Genomic DNA, 20,270 nt, shown 5'->3' with positions numbered 1-20,270 from the left:
AGCCAGATCTGGTTAGCTTAGACAGCTTCTGCCATTTCCCGGTTCTGGCTTAGGGGTCTTATAGGACAGAGGCGTGTGTCGAAATAAACTCTGCTTTATTCAGGTAACAAAAGGTTGAGAATCAAACATGGTTTTTTTTAAACTTATTTGCACATCTTTGAAACCAGAGGAAGGGAGGACATCCTGGGGCCAATCACTGGGCGTGTCCTTGGCTGACAGCCACCTGGATGAGAGAACTGGCCAACCTTCACACGGTACTTCTAAATACTTAGCACCGTAGGAGTTCAACTCGGGCTTGAGAGAGAAGGAGAAGGTCGGGAGTAGGTTGACTCTCTGACCCCTCTGGCTGGGAGGCGAGCTGAGGTTCCTCCTGCCCACTGGTCTTTATGGCTACTGAAATCAAACTGTCAAATGCTGGTTATGCAGTGTCAGACCCTCTGGGCACCGGTCAAGGGCTGGGTGTGTGTGTGTGAAATGCCAGGATGCGGACACGGAGATGCGATAAAGATTACGGGTAGGGAAGGAGGGTAGAGGCAGGGCCAGGGTTCTGGCCAAGGACAGAGGGCTTGCTCTTCTATTCCCAATGCCTTTCAGCTGGCTTTCTTGTGAGGCAAAAATAGCGAGCCTCTCCCACAATGGGATCTCTAGGCCCTGGGGCCTGAAATGAAGCAGGAGTCTCCAGAAACAGAGGTCAGCCTGGGCCACAGGCCTCCTGTAAGGCACTCACCAGGTGTCAGCCCTGGGGACCCCACAAAAGCGTCTGCCATCCCCTAACAAAGGAGAGCCAGAGCATGCCTGCGCCCTTGAGAAACGTGGGTTGTGCAAATCTCTGTGATAAACAGCATTTTCCGTGGCCCCCCTCCGTGGGCCCAACTTTCTCACAAGCCAGCCTTGGAGGCTTCTGCAGAGCACAGATGTGGAGAGGCAGGTGCATCCCCACCTGGCCTCCCCTCAGTGCCTAGGCCCGCACAGGGAGTTGTGCGTGTGGACTCACACACAGAGTCGCTCACAGGACTAGCCTCTTGCTCTGAGGATTCTGAAAGGATGGAAGATGGCATGAGGAGGGTGCGTGCCACAAAGTCACCTCAATTTAAAATCCCTATAATAGGGTGGGGGCTACCCTCACCTTAAAGGGCCCTGTTCTCTTCCATCCCACCAATTCACACCCACAGCACCTGGCCTCAGGCAGACTCCTGAACACCACAGAAACTTATGTGAATGGGGCGGGAGGCCGGGGCTCCATCCTGACCACTGCCAGAGCAGCACTGCCAGGGCTCTAGCTCCAAGGGCCCGAGGTCCACCTCAGACCCCAGAGCACAGGCTGGAAGAGAGACAGTTCCACAGGTTCAAAGGCAGAGAGAGAGAACAGAATTCCTGGCTCGAAGCTAAAGAAAACAGGAAAGCAATGTGCTGAGGCTAAGTGCTTAGGGTGGGGTGCGAGGAGGGAGAGCCAGAAGCACTGGGAAGCAGGGGGTCTGCCCTCATGAGACACTCGATACCAGCATCTCAGGGACCCCCAGCACCTTCTAGGAATGGGAAGTGGAGAGGCTGCTGGTTGAGGGCCGGACAGCTAGGACTCGCAGCACAGAGCAGGGACCCAGCCTGGAGCCGGGCAGCAAGGCCAGGATGGACAGAGCACCACTTCCTGCCTGTCTAAAGCAGGTGAAAGGCCGGCAAAGGAGCCCTTCCCTCTAAGCTCCCCTTGTTCCCATCGAGCTTAGGAAGGCAGGACCCAGACACGACATCCTCCCCAGCCAGAGAGGCAGCCTGGGGCTACCAAAACGAAGCTGCCTTGGAAGGCAAAGTGCTTTACTTCAGGGTGGCAGGACAGATGGGGCGAGGGCGAGCGGGACACCCTTCTGTGCCTCCAGGTTCTCAACCTAGAGGTTCTCAAGCTTGTCCATGAAGTTCCTGGGGGACCTTGCTGAAAACAGCCAGACCCCGAGCTCCCACCCCCCAGGCCCATGGATCTGATGAAGCAGGTCTGGGATGGAGCATATTAACAAGCACCCCTCCTGGTTCTCAGGCAATGGGGGAAGAGTGGCCTAGACCAGCACGCTGACGGCACGTTTAGAGAGCACCTTTTCCCACAATAAGGACGTCATGGCAAGGGACAAGGACAATGGCTGAAGGCAGCGAAGTCACTCTGCGCAGCCCGAGATCTGTCCTTTGGGAGCTGGTGGCACTGTCACTCATCAGCTCTATGGCAGGCTGGGAGCCAGCAGGCATTTGGATTCTCTGCTGCCACTTCATGGAGAGGGAAACTGAGGCGCAGAAAAGAGGAAGGGATAATCATGGTTGAACCACTGCCTGCGGCAGAGAGGGGCCAGATCCCAAGCCTCCCAAGCACTGGCTTGGCCCTGCCACTCCTCAGAAGCCGGGCTCAGCCTGATGCAGGTCACACATGAGCACTGGACCGGCAGGAGGCATCAGGCTCCCTCCAGGGAAACACTTTCCTCCACCATCCCAAGCTGCAGCGGGAGAACCGTTCTCGAGTGCTCTGTGCAAAGGGTCTTGGCTTGCCTCATCCTAAAGGAAGGCCCCGGGAAGAGGTAGAGAAATTCCCTGGTGCGAGTCTCCCATATGAAGCCAAGGCTTCCCAGCTTCTGCCATGGAGCCAGGGTGACAGATCCCAGAGCCAGGCCAGCTGTCCCTAGAGCCTGGTCATCCTCTGCCCCTCACCGAGTGCCTTCCCCATGTGCCTGAGGCTGTGGGCAGCCTTCCTGGAATGCCCCCAACTGTCCAGGGGGCTGGCGTGCTCCTTTAAGCCCCTATCCCCAACAGTTGGCCCCACTTCAGAAAAGTCCTCTTGCCACCAGAACATGGGGTGAAATCTCCCATGTGATGGGATTATTTCCTGAAGCACCTTAAAAATGAACTTGAGCTAAGCCCCTTTCTGCATATTTAAGCGCTGTGAGGTCACTGCCCTGCTTAGAGAGGGGCCTTGGTAACAGGTGGTGTGCCTCCTGATTACTCTGCCTCTCTGGGATGTGGGCTTAACGATCTTGTCACTGTCCACTTCCTGGTGCTTAGAGAGTCCCCACCAAACGAAGATTCCAGGGCAGCCTAGAATCTGCAGAGCGCTGTCACCGTGATCACAAGGGGCAGGGCAGCACAGGGTCTCCAAGGCAACCTCTAGGATTCCTGCTCCCACATGAGCTCTCAATCAGGACAGCTCGGGGGCCTCTGGGCCGGTGTGGGGGTACAGGAGTCTGTCGGGAGGGTCCATGATGCAGTCCTTCAGGATCTCCACCGGTTCCCTGTAGGGCGGAATGGGTGGCTCCTGGGTCACAGCCTCCTCCAGATAGAGTGCTCCCATCTTCTCCTTCCTGAGCCCCACCCCTCGTGCTGGAGGAAGGAGAACGCACAATCAGACGGAGGGGAAACAGATGAGATGGTAATGCCCTCCCCTGTCCAACCTTGCCCCAGGGTATGTTCGGTGAAAAAACCACGGCAGAAGAGACTGGCGGCAGGACAGGACTGCTCTCTGCAGGCCTGACCTAGTCCCACTCTGCTATTCCTTCACCCCAAGACAGCGGATCTCACTGGGCTGATTTTGCCCCCCAGGGGACATTTGGCAACATCTGGAGACATTGTGTTGGTACAACTGGGAGGGTGCTACTGGTAACCAGTGGGGATGTAATGGGCAAGGACCAGGCATGCTGCTAAAGGTCCAACAACGCACAGGATGGGCCCCACAACAGAGAGTTATCTGGCCCCAAATGTCACTAGTGCTGAGGCTGAGGAACCCTGCCTGGGAAGGAGGGCTTTGTCACGTAAAATCTGGTAATGTTCTCTCTTGGCTTCAGAGGTACTGGTCCTACTGTCCCCAAGAGAAGAATAACCTGCAAAAGGCACACCTGATCCCACCTTTCTCTCTTTCACCCCCTCAGGGCTGGACACGGACAACAATGCACCCACAAATGCTTGGGTGAAGAGTCCCTGTCTTGGCCCCCCATCTGGGCTCTGCCTGTCTTTTTTCTTCTCTCTGCTTCTACCCTGGGCCCCTCCCCTGCTGCCCAGCTACAGGTCCAGGGCCAGCCTGCTTCCTACAGAGCCTCTGTCAACCCTGGGACCTAGTCCACTGTGGAAGACCACAAACTCAGAGGTAAAGAATGAGAGCGGAGGCAAGAGGAAGGGGACCAGCTATAGAAGACGGCAAGAGATAAGAATCATGGCTCTGTCACTGTCAAGTAAACGTGAATAGCCCAGAGGACCTCTCTGGTTCTCTGTTTTCAGCGACTACTTGAAAAGAGGAAAATTTCTTGCTAAGACTTTCAGTAACCTGCCCTCTTGTATGGTATAACTTCCCCCTCAAGCTAGGCCCCACCCCAGCCCTCCTGGGTAGTGAGGCCTACTCCTCACGACTCCTCTCCTGACAGGCCCCACCCTTCTCCACGGAGCACCTCCTTCACAGCCCCTCTGACCTGCGCTGACCTCTTCCCTCTCCAAATGGAGTCTACACAGCCCCGCTCAGAACACAACGTCACTGCCCGGACCGGTCCAGTCCTCTGGTTATTCCCAGCAGTAGTCTTAACCTTTAAACAGGGCCATTGGTACTACTTGCCAGACATTGTCCTAACCGCTTTACATGTATTAATTCACTTTACAGCTGGAAAACCAAAGCACAAATAGATTAACTTGCCCAAGGTCACATGCTAGTTAGCAGCAGAGTTAGAATTTGAACCTGGGCAGACTAGTTCCAGAAATTCATGCTCTTAGCACTATGCCTTGCTGCCTGCAGTGTGTGCGTCTTGCCTCTCTAGCTGGATCACAAGCTCCTTGAGGGTAGTGTCATGTCTTGAGCGCTCACTGGTCTAGTACACGACAGAAACTCAATGATAACTTAGACCAAACCTACTGTGATGGCCGACTTTATCAGACTCTACCAGATTTGAGGTCCACATGGCATTGGGAAGATAAGATTCCCTTCCCTGTTTTCTCATCTCTAGGAACTCTGCCCGTGTACTTACTTGCATGGGAGCGGGGTGGCACCTGGGCACAGGTGTAGACATGGCTGAAACGCCGGCCTGAGGAGGTCAGGTACCAGTGTTGGATGGCAGGCTGGGGGTCGTACTCTGTGACTGCCACACCATTCACTGCTGTCATCATGAGCATGTTGATCACCTCATTGGAGAGCTTGGTCCTCTCATCAGTCCTGATCCGGTTCATGGCACTGAATCCCCGCTCACAGCAGGAGGTGGAGACAGGCACACAGACTACCACAGCCACGAGCCTGCTCAGTAAGGGGAAGCGGTAGCGCTGGGCCAAGGCGTTCTTACACAGCATGGAGAACGGGAGGTTCTTGGCGATGGCCTTCAGGCCCAGCCACTCCTCCAGGAGTGCTTCCTCGCTGTATCCTGGGGGCAGTGAGAGCTCAAAATATCTGGCAAGGGCAAGAATATCATCATTCCCAAAACTGGCAAGTTCAATCCCACTTGGCCAGGCCATGGTGTCAAACACCTCCATGTTCTTGAGCTGCGGGGGACGGTCTGTGTCAAACCTTTGCTGAAGGTACTCGATCCCTGTCAGGATCATTCTTTCCCTGTCTGCCTGGAACCGCTGTTCTGCCATCTCCATTCTGTCCAAGAAGATGCCATGGAGCCGCCCATCCTTGAAGCTGGCATTGAACTCTTCCTCTTTGGGGCCTGCCTGGTGACGGAGGGTCTCCAGCGCTACATAGGCCCGTCCCAGCGTGGAGTTCACCTCTGTAATCAGCACGATCTCTTTCTGGCACACCTCAGACAAAGGCCTATAGATGCTCAGGAAGTCCAAAAGGAAGTGGCAGAACTTGACAAAATGGAAGCTCTTCATCAGCTTCAGCATGCCTTTGGCCCTGTGCCCGATTTGGCCCCCAGCTTCCGCCACACTGTGGAGGTGCCTAGCCAGGGCAGGCCAGCTCACGATCAGTGCATTCAATGTGCGTCTCTTGCTGGCCACCCACCTGATGGCATTCAGGTCCTTCAGGCGGATGATTTCCTGCTCCAGGGGAGCCGCGCCTTCCTGCAGCTCATTCAGCCTCTTGTTTGAGGACTGATAGAACTTGAAGACGGTTCGGATGTGCCGGTCACACTTCTTTACCAGATCGATGCCCCCACAAGCATCTACCACAGCCAGGTGCAGCCGGTGGGCTACACAATCAACAGGCAGCAGCTGGGGGATGACCTCCTGGAATTTTTCGACAAGGCCTCCTCTGCAGCTCAACATGGGTGAGCCATCAGTTCCCAGGCCCACCACCCAACCAGGCTTCCGGAAAGGGATGTCCAGTTCATCCAGGGCAGAGATGATGGTCTCAAAGTATCCATCCACTGTCTCACTGTAGAGAGGGGCCAAAGTGATGTAAGACTCTTTCACCTCCATCTCCTTAAAGTAGCGGATATAAATCCCCACGCAGGACTGGTCGGCGGTGTCTGTGGAGCTGTCCAACAGCACGCTCACACAAGGGGAGTTCCGGACATCCTCGAGGATCTCTTTCTTCAGCGTCTCAGAGATGTATTTGATGAACTGAGTGCATGCGGTGCGATTTCGGTACTTGCCCAAAATCATGGTCCCAGTGCTTTGGAGGAGCTGCAGGATCTTCTCAAAGTCATTAAGGGGCCTTGAGTGGTATGCGATTGAGTAGGCGGCATTGAAAAAGTGTTCCATGTTCGCCATCAAGTCATTGGAGATTTCTGGAACAAGGGCAGCCTGAGGGGCGTCTTCCTTGATTTGGACAGTGTTGACACAGAGCTTGTGTGCTTTGCTGACTTCATGGTATTTTAAAGTCTCCACTTTGAAAGGCCCCGTGTAACCTCGGACTAACCGGGACGATTTGTCATGGAGACTAGGTCTTTCTTTGCAAGCTGAGCAGAAGAGCTTGGTCTCATTTGGGTCAATTACTAACCACGGGAACTGCCCGAACCAGGACCTCTGAATTGAACGGGGTCTGTAAGTCCTCTTGATTTTCCTAGGTCCATCTACTTCTACTTCAGAAAGGCTGGAATTGCAGTAGGAGGTACATGTCTCCACAGAAGGAGCTGGAAGCAATGCAGATGCTATAGCTGAGCCTTGTGTGTCTGCCTCTCTTATGGCCACCATCTTCTTTTTCCCTTTGGAGAAAATCAAACTGTGCTTGATTTTGCTGCCCAGAACTGTGCAGTCTCCTACCAGCTAAGACACCCCAATTCAATAAGTACCCCATATGCAAAGCAGAGAAGAGGAATGTGATCCACCTTTCTAGAAATCATTACTGGCTTCTATTTAAACCCTTCCCCATTATAATCTATGAAAGTCGGTCTGGCTTCCCATGAGTTGTTTGCCAATCCTTGTGGGTCCTTTAGCCAGTCTCCCCCTCCCTATCCACACGGCTACCCTGGGATCATGTGACATCAGCTGCTAATAAGCTTAATTAACCACCTTGGCCATAGATGCTACTGCATAAACAAGTGGCTTTAATTTTCTTGCGAGGCCCACAAAGAAATGAGGTTAAACATCCATAAGTTTTCTAATGAGCCTTAGAAAGAATGGAGGTACAGAAGTCGACACAGTAGCTACCAGCTAATAAGTTATTGACTGAGATATGCAGAACAACAAATTCTCACAGACCAACAGTGTTGTCACTAACAGGAGGAAGGCGGAAGCGGGGAGAGGCTCCCAGGCCTATGGTTCCTCAGAACCAGTCTACCACGCCCCTCCTCCCATCAGCTCTACCACAGGTCCCTCTGGCACTTCTGCTCATCAAAGGACATTATTTTTCCATGTGTCCCAGTTTCCCAGGCTCTCTACACTCTGAGGGCAGGATTCATTTCTTACTCATCTTTGTCTACCCAGAGCCTAGCACAGGCCTGCTGCACAATATGTTCAGGACAAGTATGTCTAAACTAACACTGTGTGACTTGCTGTAGCTACTTGGCCCCTGGACGTGCCCTTCAGAACTCAGTAGGTCTAGACTCACCCGGAGGACGACCTTTCCCCGACTTTGGCCCGTCAGGGTCCTTGATCCAGGGCGCAGCTCTACGTTCCAGTTTGGAGATCAAGTCTGGTTTGGCAGCAGCAGGCCCTATTGTAGGGACAAACATACCGAAGTCACTGCTATGGACCATCAAGTCAAGTACTCGCCTGAAGCTATTTCTGGTCAGGGCTGCCTCTGGGGTTGTCGCTTAATAAAGTCTATTCAGCCTGGGGCATGATGAAAACACACCCATCTAGGGTGCCAGTTTATTCTTGACACCTAAGAGGCAGCCAGATTAGGGTATATCCCTTGGCCAGGCTAATAACCTCCTCAGCTCCATGGGCCGGCCTTGGGGGTCCTGAGTCAGCTCAGCGCATCTGCAGCGGAAAGGGTGCAAAGAGCAAGAAACACAAAGCATAAAACAGGAAGACAACTGTCCGTGCATGTGCCCCTCAGCGACACCCACAGCTGGCCTTTGTGCAAGTGTCTAATTACACGGATTATTTTAGGGGGCACTTGAAAGGCCCCTTAAAAATGTCTACCACCTGCAGTGGAAGCTGAAACCTGCCTAGAAGGGATTCATGTCCTTGGGTTAAGCACTGCCCATTATTTAAAATGTGAATATTCTTCAGGGGTATGCAAAGAATTGCTTTCTCGATTTAAAATAAAATCCATTAATATCAACTTAAGTGCTTTTGTATGCGTCTGTGTGAATGTGTGTATAAACCTTCTTGGGGAGGACATACAAGCAGCTAGTAACTGTGGGTGCTCCTGGGGAGGGACTAAAGGACAAGGTAAAAGGGAGGAAATTTTCACTATTCATCTTTTGGATTGCTTGACTGTATCTGTATGTATTATAAGCGTGTGCGTATATCCACATATTTACTACTGATAAAAATATAACTAAATAAATTGGTAAAGTGTGGTAGAGTGAACACATATCCTTCTTAAAACATCATCAAGAACGAATAATAATAATAAAAAGCATAAGTCCAAGAGAAACAGGACTAGAAATGTTAATATATTTTTGGAAGAAAGAAAGGAGATAAAAGAGAGAGAAGAACTAACAGAGCTGAGCACCAAATGCTGGCAGAAGGGGCAACCAGGAGAAGGAAGTGGATTTGACCACAGAATCCCTGAAAGATTCTGGACCCGGAGGCCCCAGGTGCGGCAGACGATGGTGGGTAAGGAACAGATACAAACGGGGCTGCCCCGAAGTCCTCAGAGACCAGCGGAACCCCCCATCCTTTCATTTAGTCCAGGAGACCAGAAAACACCCCCACACTCACCCGAGGAGGAGAACACTTAGTCTACAGAAAAACTTAACCAGGAGGTTCCAGACCCTGGAAGAGAGGGGACAGTGAAACATGAAGGAGAAGGGTTGCAATGCAAACAGAGAGATGTAGAATCTATACTCTGAAAGGCACGTGACCCGGCTCCAAGAACCGAGGCCCCAAGGTGGAGACTGGGTGAGTTTTCTTCGGAAACACTGAATTGCCGCCCCCACCGCCTCCTCCCCAAAGACCTCTGAACACTGACATTTGCAGGCTCTTCAAGGAGCCATCCAGGTTCACAGCTGACCACCCTACAGGGACACCCACTCCTTAACGAGTGCCAGCCACGCACACAGAGCTTCCACACAGTTTTTTAAGGCTCTACTCTGAAATATGAACGAACCTAAAGACATTTATTCAAGACAAGCCTCTAACATGAAACAAGTAGGAAAAGGATTGGAGGAAGCAGAGATATTGCAGGAAGCAAAACAAAACTTAAAAAAAAAGAGAAACCACACACACACTAGAATGAATATTTCCAGAGAGAAAAGTCATGATATCATCTATGAAAGGAACAATAAGGGCTTTTGGATAAAAAATACGATAGGACAAATTTAAAAATTAAATAGAATTGTTAGAAAATAAAATTGAGGAAATCTCCAAGACAGTAGAACAAAAAAGACAGAAGCAGAAAATAGGAGAAAAATAGGAGAAAAAGAAAAAATGAAACAAAACCAAAAACTCAATATCTAACTAATAGGACTTTTTGGAAGAGAGAAAAGAGAACATAGGAAGAAATAATACAAAAATGTTTCCACAAACTGGAAAATACGAGTTTCCACATGGAAGAGAAGCACCCGACGCCCAGAACAAAAGAAGAAAAATCCCCTATTATTAAACCCTCAGAACACTGGACTAGATCTAGAACTTCTCAGAGTGGGAAAGATAGGCTGTGTGCGAAGATTTAGGAATGAAAAGGCATTTAGATTTCTCAACAGCACCAGTAAAACCAAAAGCAAGGTTTTCAAAATGCTGAGGAAAATTACTTCCAACGTGGACTTCTACACCCAACCAAGTTATCAATAGTGAGGGCAGAGTAAGGGCATTTCCAGACGTGTGGAGTCAGACAAACTGCCCCCGTGCACCCTCTCTCAGCAAGTTCCCAGAGGATGTGCTCCAACAGCGTGAGATACAAACCTGAAAGGTGCATCCTGGGAACAGGACAGAGACACAGGGCAGTCTAAGGCCACCGCTGTGGGGCAGGCCTAAAGAGGAGCTGGTTTAGACGTAGCAGGGGAATGGAAGACCCAACGACAGAAGCCTCCAGAAGATGAGAGAAACCGATACGTCATAGGGTGTTTTATCATGTGGAAAAGACTCTTCAGAGGAGTTTTATAATTCCACTGGAGCTTTGAGAAGAATTGGTGATGGTACAGAAAACTAGCAAAATAAATTTAAAAAAATTTCAATTCCAGGGGGGAAAAATCCTACGAGGAAGGAAATAACATCATAATATGTGACTCTGATCAGAAGCCAATAATACATAATTATAATTAAGCAAATAATTTACATTGCATTAACCAAAAAATGTGATATACCTGTTCTGAGAGGATGGAGGGAAGAGAAGTGGGGGCCTGGGGTGATGTAAGAGGGCCATATCCTCATCTTCCACAGTAGGAATCAATAGATAATATCTAAAATCAATAAATCAGGAATAGCAATAAACATATGCAACAGGATACTAAAGTGTAATTCTGTCGGCCTGTTTTGGCTGAAGGTCCAAAGAAAAGGACTCAACTATCCCCCATTGCAAAGCTAGACACCGAAGCCGGACCTGGGAAGAGGGCAGCTGGAACACGGGCCGTAACCAAGCGCTGGCCACTAAGAGGGAGGCAGAGTGCAAGGAGTGAAGAGGTCAGGAAGTTGGACATTAGAGATGTTTCTGGAAAGAGTTGTCAGTGTATTATGAGTCCCTTCCCCAACTCCAAGGGGAGGGGTGGGCTTCCTTCCCCTGACCTTAACTCTAATGGAATGACCTCTGGACCTATCTCCTGGAGCTGTGGGGCTGCTCATAAATCCAGGCCTGGAGTAGACTAAAGGCAGAAATCGAGAGATGAGCTCCTTCGTGGTGGCCACATTGGGAAGAGCTTACATCCCCAGGGTTTGTCAGAGCAAAGGATCTATAAACGTATTACCACGGTCCAGACGCGGGTCCTGCAGGGAAAGAGATGAGGCCTGGAGCCACTTAAAGGGACTCTGCCCATGACTGTCTACTGGTGTGATGCTCCCAAGAAGGAGCCCATGTGGGCTGACTGCCAAAGCAGACACCCATCTAAGGGGAACTGCAGTAGGAGCTCTCCAGTGATGAGGTGGGGCGTAGACCCCACACCCAGAGAGCAGCTTGCAACTATCCCAGCTACAAGTAACTGGTATCAGCTTACATGCATGTCAGGTAAAGCCTGTCTTGTGCTTCTCCCCCACCCCACCATTCGCCGCCAGTATGCAGCAGAAATCCTGGAACGAGCTAGTGGGTAGGAGAACTCCTTTCTTCCTCCCACAAGATTCCAGACTCTAGACCTGAAGCAGGTTGAGGTGGGAGGGGAAAAAAACTTTAGTTTTAAATGAAGTCCAGATTTTTGACTACTAAACAAGGACTGGACTTTTCTTTCCTTTTTTGGGGGGGGGGGGCGTAAATTTTTCATATTTAAAACTTACAGAAAAGTTTCAATAATAATACAAGGAACGCCAATCTTTTACATTTTGTCCCATTTGCTGTGTCATGCTCATGCGCTCACATGCCCTTCCACCCTCCCTCTTTCTCTCTCTCCTCTCTATGTATATATATACTGTATAAATACATATACATTTTCCTGAACTATTTGAGAGTAAATTGTTTTCATACCCCTTTGATCCCTAAATACTTCCGTGTGTATCATTCAAGAAAAAGGACATTCTCTTACGGGGTAGGCAGAATTCTAACACAAACTCCAGTGACTGCAGACCCTTTCCTAATCCTGGCCCTGGGAGGGTGGGTGGAACCTGTGAAGTGATATCACACCCACAATTACTTAGTTACTGGCAAAAGAGGTTATCTGGGTGACCCACCCTAATCACATCAGCCCTTCAACAGCAGAGGCAGTCAGAGCTTCAAAGCGCCAAGAGGATCCAGTGAACTGCTGCTGGCCTGAGAATGGGGAAGGCCACGTGGAAAGGACCTGATAGCAGCCTCTAGGACCTGAGAGTGATCTCTGGTCCACAGCCAGCAAGAAAACAGGGACCTCAGTCCTACAACTGCAAGGAACTGGATTCTGCCAACAACCCAAATGAGCTTGGCAGCGATCTTTCCTAGAGCCTGCACATAAGAGGCCAGCCTGGCAGACACCTTGATTTGGGCTCTATGAGACCCTAAGCAGAGAACCTGGCTAAGCCTGTCTGGACTTCTGACCTCCAGAACTGAGACAATAAATGGGTGCTGTTTAAGCTACTAAATTTGTGATAATTTGTCGTGTGGCAACTAAAAACTAATGTCTTACATAACCATAGTATAATGATCAAAATCAGAAAATTTAACTGATATACTACTACTATCTAATCCATGGTCCACAACTAAATTTCTTCAATTGTCCCCAAACGTCCTTTATAGCTATCTATATGCCTGTCTTTCCCAGTCCAGCATCTAATCCAGGATCGTGCACTGCACTTAGTTGGCATGACTCTTTAGTCCCCTTTAATATGAACAGTTTGTCAGCCTTTCTTTGTCTTTCCTGATCAGGACTTTTTTTTACTGCAATAAAATACATATAACCTAAAATTTACCATCTTAACCATTTTTAGGTGTACAGTTCAGAGATATTAAATACATTCATAATGTTGTACAACCATCACCACCATCCATCTCCAAAACTCTTTCCATGTTGTAAAACTGAAACTTTGTACCGTTAAACATCCACCCCGCTATTTCTCCCGAGCGAGCCCTGGCAACCACCGTTCTACTTTCTGTCTCTACGATTTTTGACTACTCTAAGTACCTTGTATAAGTGGAATCATACAGCATTGTCTTTTTGAGACTGGATTATTTCAATTAGCATAACGTCCTCAAGGTTCATCTAGGTTGCGGCATGTGTAAAAATTTCCTTCCTTTTTAAGGCTGAATAATATTCCATTGTTTGGATAGACCACATTACACTTATTCATTCATCTGTTGATGGACACTTAGGTTTCTTCCATGTTTTAGCTATTGCGAATAACACTGCTATCAACATTAGCGTACAACTCTCATCAATACAACCCTCATTAACAATTTCTTTTCATTTGTTTTAGATATATACCCAGAAGTGAAATTACTATATATGGTAATTCTATTTCTAATTTTTTGAGGAACTGCCATACTGTTTTCCACAGTGGCTATACCACTTTATATTGCCACTAACAGTGCACAAGGGTTCCAATTTCTCCACATCCTTGCTGACACTTGTTGTTTTCTATTTTTTTTGCTAGTAATCACCCTAATGGGTGTGAGGTAATGTTGAGCATTTTTTCCATGTGCTTATTGGCCATTTGTATATCTTCTTTGGAGAAATGTCTTCAAATTCTTTGTCCATTTGTGAATCGGGTTGTTTCCCTTTTTTTGTTGTTGAGTTTTAGGAGTTCTCTAAGTATTCTGGATATTAATCTCCTATCAGATACATGATTTCCAAATATTTTCTCCCACTGCATGGGTTGTCTTTTTACTCTGTTGATAGTGTCTTTTAACGCACAAAAATTCAAAAAAATTCATGAAGTCAAATTTGTTTATTTTTTCTTTTGTTATCAGTGCTTTGGCATCATAGCCAAGAAATCACTGCCAAATCCAATGTCGTGAAAATTTTGTACTATGTTTCCTTCTATGAGTTTTATTGTTTTAGGTCTTATATTTGGGTCTTTGGTCCATTTTGACTTAATTTTTTATATGGTGTTAGATAAGGGTTGAACTTCATTCTTTTGCATGTGGATATCCTTTTTCCCCCACACCATCTGTTGAAAAGACTATCCTTTCCCCAGTGAATGGCCTTGGCACCCTTGTCAAAAAACATTTGACCATATATGTGAGGATATATTTCTTGGCTTTCTATTCTATTCCATTAGTCTATATGTCTGTCTTTATGCCTGCACCTCACTGTTTCGATTACTGTAGCTTTGTAGTAAGTTTTGAAATCAGGAAGTGTGAGCCCTCCAGCTTTGTTCTTTTTCAAATTGTTCTGGCCTAATATATGGTCTATCCTAGAAACTGTCCCATGTGCACTTGAGAAGGATGTGTATGCTGCTGTTGGATGGCGTGTTCCATGTATCTCTGTTAGATCTAGCTGTTTTATTGCGTTGTTTAAGCCCTCTATTTCCTCATTTATCTTCTCTTCGGTTGTTCTATCCATTATTGTGAGTGGGGTATTGAAGTTGCCAACAAATTATTGTAGAACTGTCTATTTTTCCCTTCAATTCTGTCAGGTTTTGCTTCATATATTTGATAATCTGTCATTAGGTGTGTAAATGTCTATAATTGTTATATTTTCTTGCTGCATTAAAACTTGTATTAATATATAACGTTCTTCTTTGTCTCTTACAACCTCTTTTGATTTCAAGTCTATTCACGTGATATTAATATAACCACCCCTGCCCTCTTTTGGTTACTATTTGCATGGATTATCTTTTTCCATCCATTCACTTTCAACTTATTTGTGTCTTTGGATCTAAAGTGAGTCTCCTGTAGACAGCATATAGTTGGATCATGCATTTTCATCCTTTCTGCCAATTTCTGTTGTTTGACTGGAGAGTTTAATCCATTTATATTTAAAGTAATTACTGACAAGGAGAAACTTACATGTCATTTTGCTATTTTTTTCTATATGCTTTAGAGCTATTTTGTCCCTTATTTCCAGCATTCTGTCTTCTTTTGTGTTTACTTGATTTTTTTGTAGTGAAAATGTTTAAATTCCTTTCTCATTTCCTTTTATGTACATTCTGTAGCTATTTTCTTTGTGGTTACCATGGGAATTTCATTTAACATCCTAAAGTGGTAACACTCTAATCTGAATTTATACCAGCTTAACTTCAATAGCATGCAAAAACTCTACTCCTTTACAGCTCTGTCCCCACCCCTTTTGATTGCTGAGGTCACAAAATTACATCTATATACATTGTGTGTGTTCAAAACACAAACTAATAATCATTTTAAATGCATTAATCTCTTTAAAAATGTAGAAAACAAGACTTGGAGTTACAAACTAAAATTACAATAATACAAGCTTTCAGAATAATAATTTTTTTCCTTTAAATGTATTAGACCTACTTAAATCATGTAGCAAACAAAAAAAAGCAATTAAAAACCGTTGTTACAATTATACTAGCTTTTGTAATTGCCCACGCATTTACCTCATCGAGATCTTTGTCTCCATATGGTTTCAAGCTACTGTCTCATGTCCTTTCATTTCGCCTTGCAGGACTCCCTTGAGCATTTCTTGTGGAGCAGGTCTAGTGGTAACAAACTCCTTCAGCTTTTGTTTATCTAGGAATATCTTAATTTCTCCCTCACTCTTGAAGGACAGTTTTGCCAGATATAGGATTCTTGGTTGACAGGTTTTTTCTTTTAGCACTTTGAACATATTGGCCCACTGCCTTCTGGCCTCAAAAGTTCCTGATGAGAAATCTGCTGATAATCTTATTGAGGACCCTTTGTGTGTGATGATTTATTTCTCTCCTGCTGCTTTCAAGATTTTCTCTTTGCCTTTGAAAGTTTCATTAGAATGTGTCTCAGTGTGGGTCTCTTTGTCATTTTATTTGGAGTTCGGTGAGCTTCTTGGATGTTTATAGCTATGTCTTTCATCAAATGTGGGATGTTTTCAGCCATTACTTCTTCATATATTCTCTCTTCCCTTTCTCTCTTTTCCTTCTGGGACTCCCACAATGCATTTGTTGGTCCACTTGACAGTGCATCACAAGTCCCTTAGGGTCTGTTCACTTTTCTTCAATGTTTCTTCAATTCTTTCTGTTCCTCAGACTTGATAATTTCCACTGTCCTATCTTCAAGTTTGCTGATTCTTTCCTCTGCTTGCTCAAATCTGCCTTTGAATCCCTCTAGTGAATTCTTCCTTTCAATTATTGTACTTTTCAGCTCCTGATTTTCCTTTTGGTTCCTTCTTAGGTTTTCTATCTCTTTATTGATATTTCCATTTTGTTCAAATATGATTTTCTTGGCTTTCTCCACATCTTCCTTTAGTTTTTTCAGCATCTTTAAAAAAGTTGTTTTAAAGTATTTGTCTAGCATATCTGCCACCAGGTCTCATTCAGGGATAGTTTCTGTTGGTTTATTTTTCCCTTTGAATGGGCCATACTTTCTTGGCTTTTTTGGATGCCTAGTGATTTCCTGTTGAATACTGAATATTTGAATCTAATAATGTGATAACTCTGGAAATCAGATTCTACCCCTTCCCCAGGGTTTGCTGCCTTTATTGTTTTTATTGTTTTGTTGTTGTTGTTGTTGTTGTTGTTGTTGTTGTAGGCTATCTCTGTGCCAAATATCAGCCTGAGGTATAAACTTAAGGTCTTCTTGGGTCTTTTTAAACCTTTCCCTAGGCATGCACAGTCACTTTCCAATTTTCTCATATATATAGTTGTTTTTGAATGTCCTAGTCATTTGTGTCTGATTTCCAAAAGGAGAAATGGAGAAAAATGAAGAGAGGGGAAAAAGGGTACTTGCCCTTTAAATCCTGTGAAGGTCACTTCAGTTAGAGGAGGAGGGGCTTGCAAAAATGCAGGGCGGTGGAGGGGGGAGGGCTGCAACAATGGCTGCCTGCCTCTTTGTCTGCACGTCTGTGATCAGAAAAAGCAATCAGCAGTCAGAGCATAGATTCCCAATATTGGGAGGAGAAGGTCCTTTTTGCCCATCCTGGCTCCTGCAAGCTGCTCCAGGAACACAAAGCTGCCTGCCACAGGGCTGGGGGTGGGGGATGGGTAGCTGCTACCGTGCTAGGAGTTGGAATTGACCTAAATTTACCATCCAAGACTTCTCCTGGAAGCTGCAAGCCCTCAACAGCCTCCAGAGTTCCACAATAGTTACATCAGACGCATCCTGCCAGTGCAATTGCTGTCTAGATGGGGAGACGGATTCCTGGTGCTTCTTATCGTGCCATCTTCCCTGACCCCTCCTCCTGACTCAGGACATTTTTGAAGAGTACTGTACCGCATATTTTATTAATCAAAATTAGATCACTAATGTAACTAAAAATGACTGGAGGACTTTCTGTTAGCTGAGTGTGATAAGAAACACGCTAGCCATGCCCTAGATTTCAACCTGTCAAATAAAACCAAAACAGAGGTCACAGTTTGAGTATACCCCTGGACCAAACACTAATAATCACGTAACCAGATATTAAACTGTCTTGATTTCCCCCAAATGGGGACCGTGACAAAACTTAAGCTTTCTTCATGTGAGTGTGACCTTAGAGACTCCTAGTCAATCAGCTACACACAAGAAAGCTTACACGGTACTACTACCCTAAAAAGAATGTAAGTTTCTAGTAATCAATCACAATAATTTAAAAAAAAGATGTATTCCCTCATTCATGCTTTATAAACTGAACTTTTAACTGCTGAGAGCCAAGCTTGTAACCACTTTGGGCTTGACATCTCCCTGTTCGTGAACAGTCTGCTTCTTGTTCAATAAAATATTCACATCAAGCAAAGCTCTCTGGATCTTCTTTTGACAACCCAAAGGATGAGAGAGAAAGGCCCCACAGAGCTGATCCAAACAAGCGGTGACGGAAACGAATGAAGTTGTTTCATTGCTACATCCTACCAAAATTCACTCTTTCAAAAATAAAGCCTATATGTATTCCTTAGAAGCAATGAGGCAAATCACTAGAAGAAACAGCTAAAAAGATTCTGAGGAGGAAGACTCAGTAACAGAGAAAGGTGGGACAGGGGATTGTCATTTTTTTTGTTATGTCTTAAAAGAACTACTTTGATTTAAAAAAATAATTGTAAAGAAATATTTTTAAAGAATAAACACACGGGAGACTGAATATCCTGAACCTGTCTGCCTCAGTTACATTCCCTTTGGGGACTAGCCACCTTTGATTGCCCCTGACACCACCAATGGCCCCAGAAGCACTGTACCCTGATTGCACCTCTTTGAAGCTATGGCTGAAATGTTGCCAAAAACCTTTTCTTTTTGTCTCTTCCAAACAAGTGAAGCAGAAGGGAATTTTCAAACAGATCTTTCTGTCTTAGTAATGGAAAAATGGCTAAGGGGACATAATTATGGCAAGCACATGCACACTAACACTCACGTCCCATAAAAGTGCATAAAAGTGGCTTGGCTTACAAAGATTTCTGATCCTTCTAGGCTAACTCTATCCGAAGCTGGCAGGCCCTACCCAGGATTCGGTTCTGGGACAGCTCCGGCACCTTGCCTTGGTTCTTCTCTAGCTCCTGCACTGCCTCCACTCGGAGGCCAGATCACAGGGCCCATCATACAGCAGCTGGCCTCCCAGACATCAAATCAGCCATTCTAAGTCCTGCTGATCTCAGTGGGGGCCTCCCGCTCAGTGTTGGTTTCCATTCAGTGCATGACTTCTTCCCCCAGGTATGTGTGATTGATGACCTCACCTGTAGAAGAGACACTGTCCGCCAGAAGTAAGCGACTTGCCACTTAGCATTTGACGACATAGTCACTAATAAAAACAAGGGTTACCACATAGTCCTTATATTGGCATGTTTGCTTCTATTAATGACAAACACTAGTCTCTTAACAGTGGAATGTAACAGTTTTCTTTTTGGGTGGAAGCAAGAGATGTCATCAAATATGGCCAAAGTCTGAAGCCAGAATTTAAAGTACAGAAATAAAAGAACAGTCAGAAACTCTGCAGAGTGAGAAATTAAGTAGTTCTAAATGAGCAAGTCCACAATCCATAGTCAAAATGATTGTCGTCTACAAGTTCAGCCCCATTGATAACACAGCAGGTGAGGCCAAGGAGGCTGTGATTGGACCTAACTGGGGAACACACCATCTGTTGAAAAGCTTAGGTTTATGTGACTTAACTACCAAACAACTGATAGAAATATCTATTAAATTTGACTGCACAAATTGAGACTGTCTTTTTAAAAACAGGTGCATTAATTATAAAATCTAAAAGAGCAAATCTAGCAGCTGTAAACCCTGAGATGAGCAATGGAAGAATCAGCCAGATTTCCTCAAATGATAAGAGCAAAAGGAAATCAAGAGCACAAATGTGCTGCAATGTGGCATGAGGGCCACTGGACAAGATGCGCTCAACCTGAGCTCCAGTGACGCAACCTGATCTCCCCCGGGCCGTCAGTCCCTTTTCTCCAGCTCAGTTCTCGGGCAGGAGAGAGAACTTACAGTGACCTACCGAGAAGGTCTCAAAGAGCCAGACGGAACTACTTCACTCTCTTGCAAGAGGAACTGGAGATGGAAGTGGAGACATTTTTTTTTTATTCCTATACTGTTTGAATTTTTAAATAATCTTATATTATACTTTGGTGCTATTATTATTTTAAAATCAACAACATGATTAGCACAAATCTTCAAACAAAAAAAAATGGAGTCCAACTGGTAATAAACATATACAAAGTAGGATTTTATCAGAGTCTAATGCCTATACAATGGACAGAACAGTAAGGATCTCAGTTTAGTCTTTTTCCAGCTAATTAGCTTGGATTCTCAGGGCTGCTTTCTCATCCGAAAATACTACTACTACCTGCCTTACAGGTTTGGTTTAAGGATTGGAGAGAATACATGTAAGATGCTCAACATAGGACCAGTATTGGGTGGATGTGCAGTCAACAGCAAGAACCACTGTCATTATTATGTCCAGGCTTAAGAATAAAAGAAAAACAGAAGCTCCTTGTAACACCCAGTATAAGTAGATCACAGTATTTCAAGATAAAATATGAGAAATGTTAAAAATGGATGGGAGACTTTTTTAAAAGGTTAATAGAATTTTTCCTGGCTGCAAAAATTATGACTGGCATTTTCCTTTTCAAAAATTGAGTTCACTCCAAGTAGAAGTTCT

The 20,270-nt window shown here is 46.0% G+C and overlaps 1 protein-coding gene across 3 annotated transcripts in view; it reads right to left on the bottom strand.

Moving 5' to 3' along the window:
- Positions 1 to 78: 78 nt before the first annotated feature.
- ZNF862 (zinc finger protein 862) overlaps positions 79 to 20,270 on the bottom strand; it is a 34,127-nt gene continuing 13,935 nt past the window's right edge. For all 3 annotated transcript variants that reach the window (XM_014739316.3, XM_070265181.1, XM_070265182.1), the window contains 3 exons: positions 7,934 to 8,038; positions 4,974 to 7,088; positions 79 to 3,348 (listed from right to left, as the gene is read on the bottom strand). In XM_014739316.3, coding sequence (XP_014594802.1) covers positions 3,167 to 3,348; positions 4,974 to 7,088; positions 7,934 to 8,038 — 2,402 coding nt within the window. In that variant the 3' untranslated portion in view covers positions 79 to 3,166. The remainder of the gene's footprint in view (positions 3,349 to 4,973; positions 7,089 to 7,933; positions 8,039 to 20,270) is intronic.

This window comes from Equus caballus, chromosome 4, assembly GCF_041296265.1.
Source record: "Equus caballus isolate H_3958 breed thoroughbred chromosome 4, TB-T2T, whole genome shotgun sequence".
Taxonomy (NCBI): Eukaryota; Metazoa; Chordata; class Mammalia; order Perissodactyla; family Equidae; genus Equus; species Equus caballus.
The sequence above is the reverse complement of the archived record's forward strand: the minus strand, read 5'-3'. Positions and strand labels throughout refer to the sequence as shown.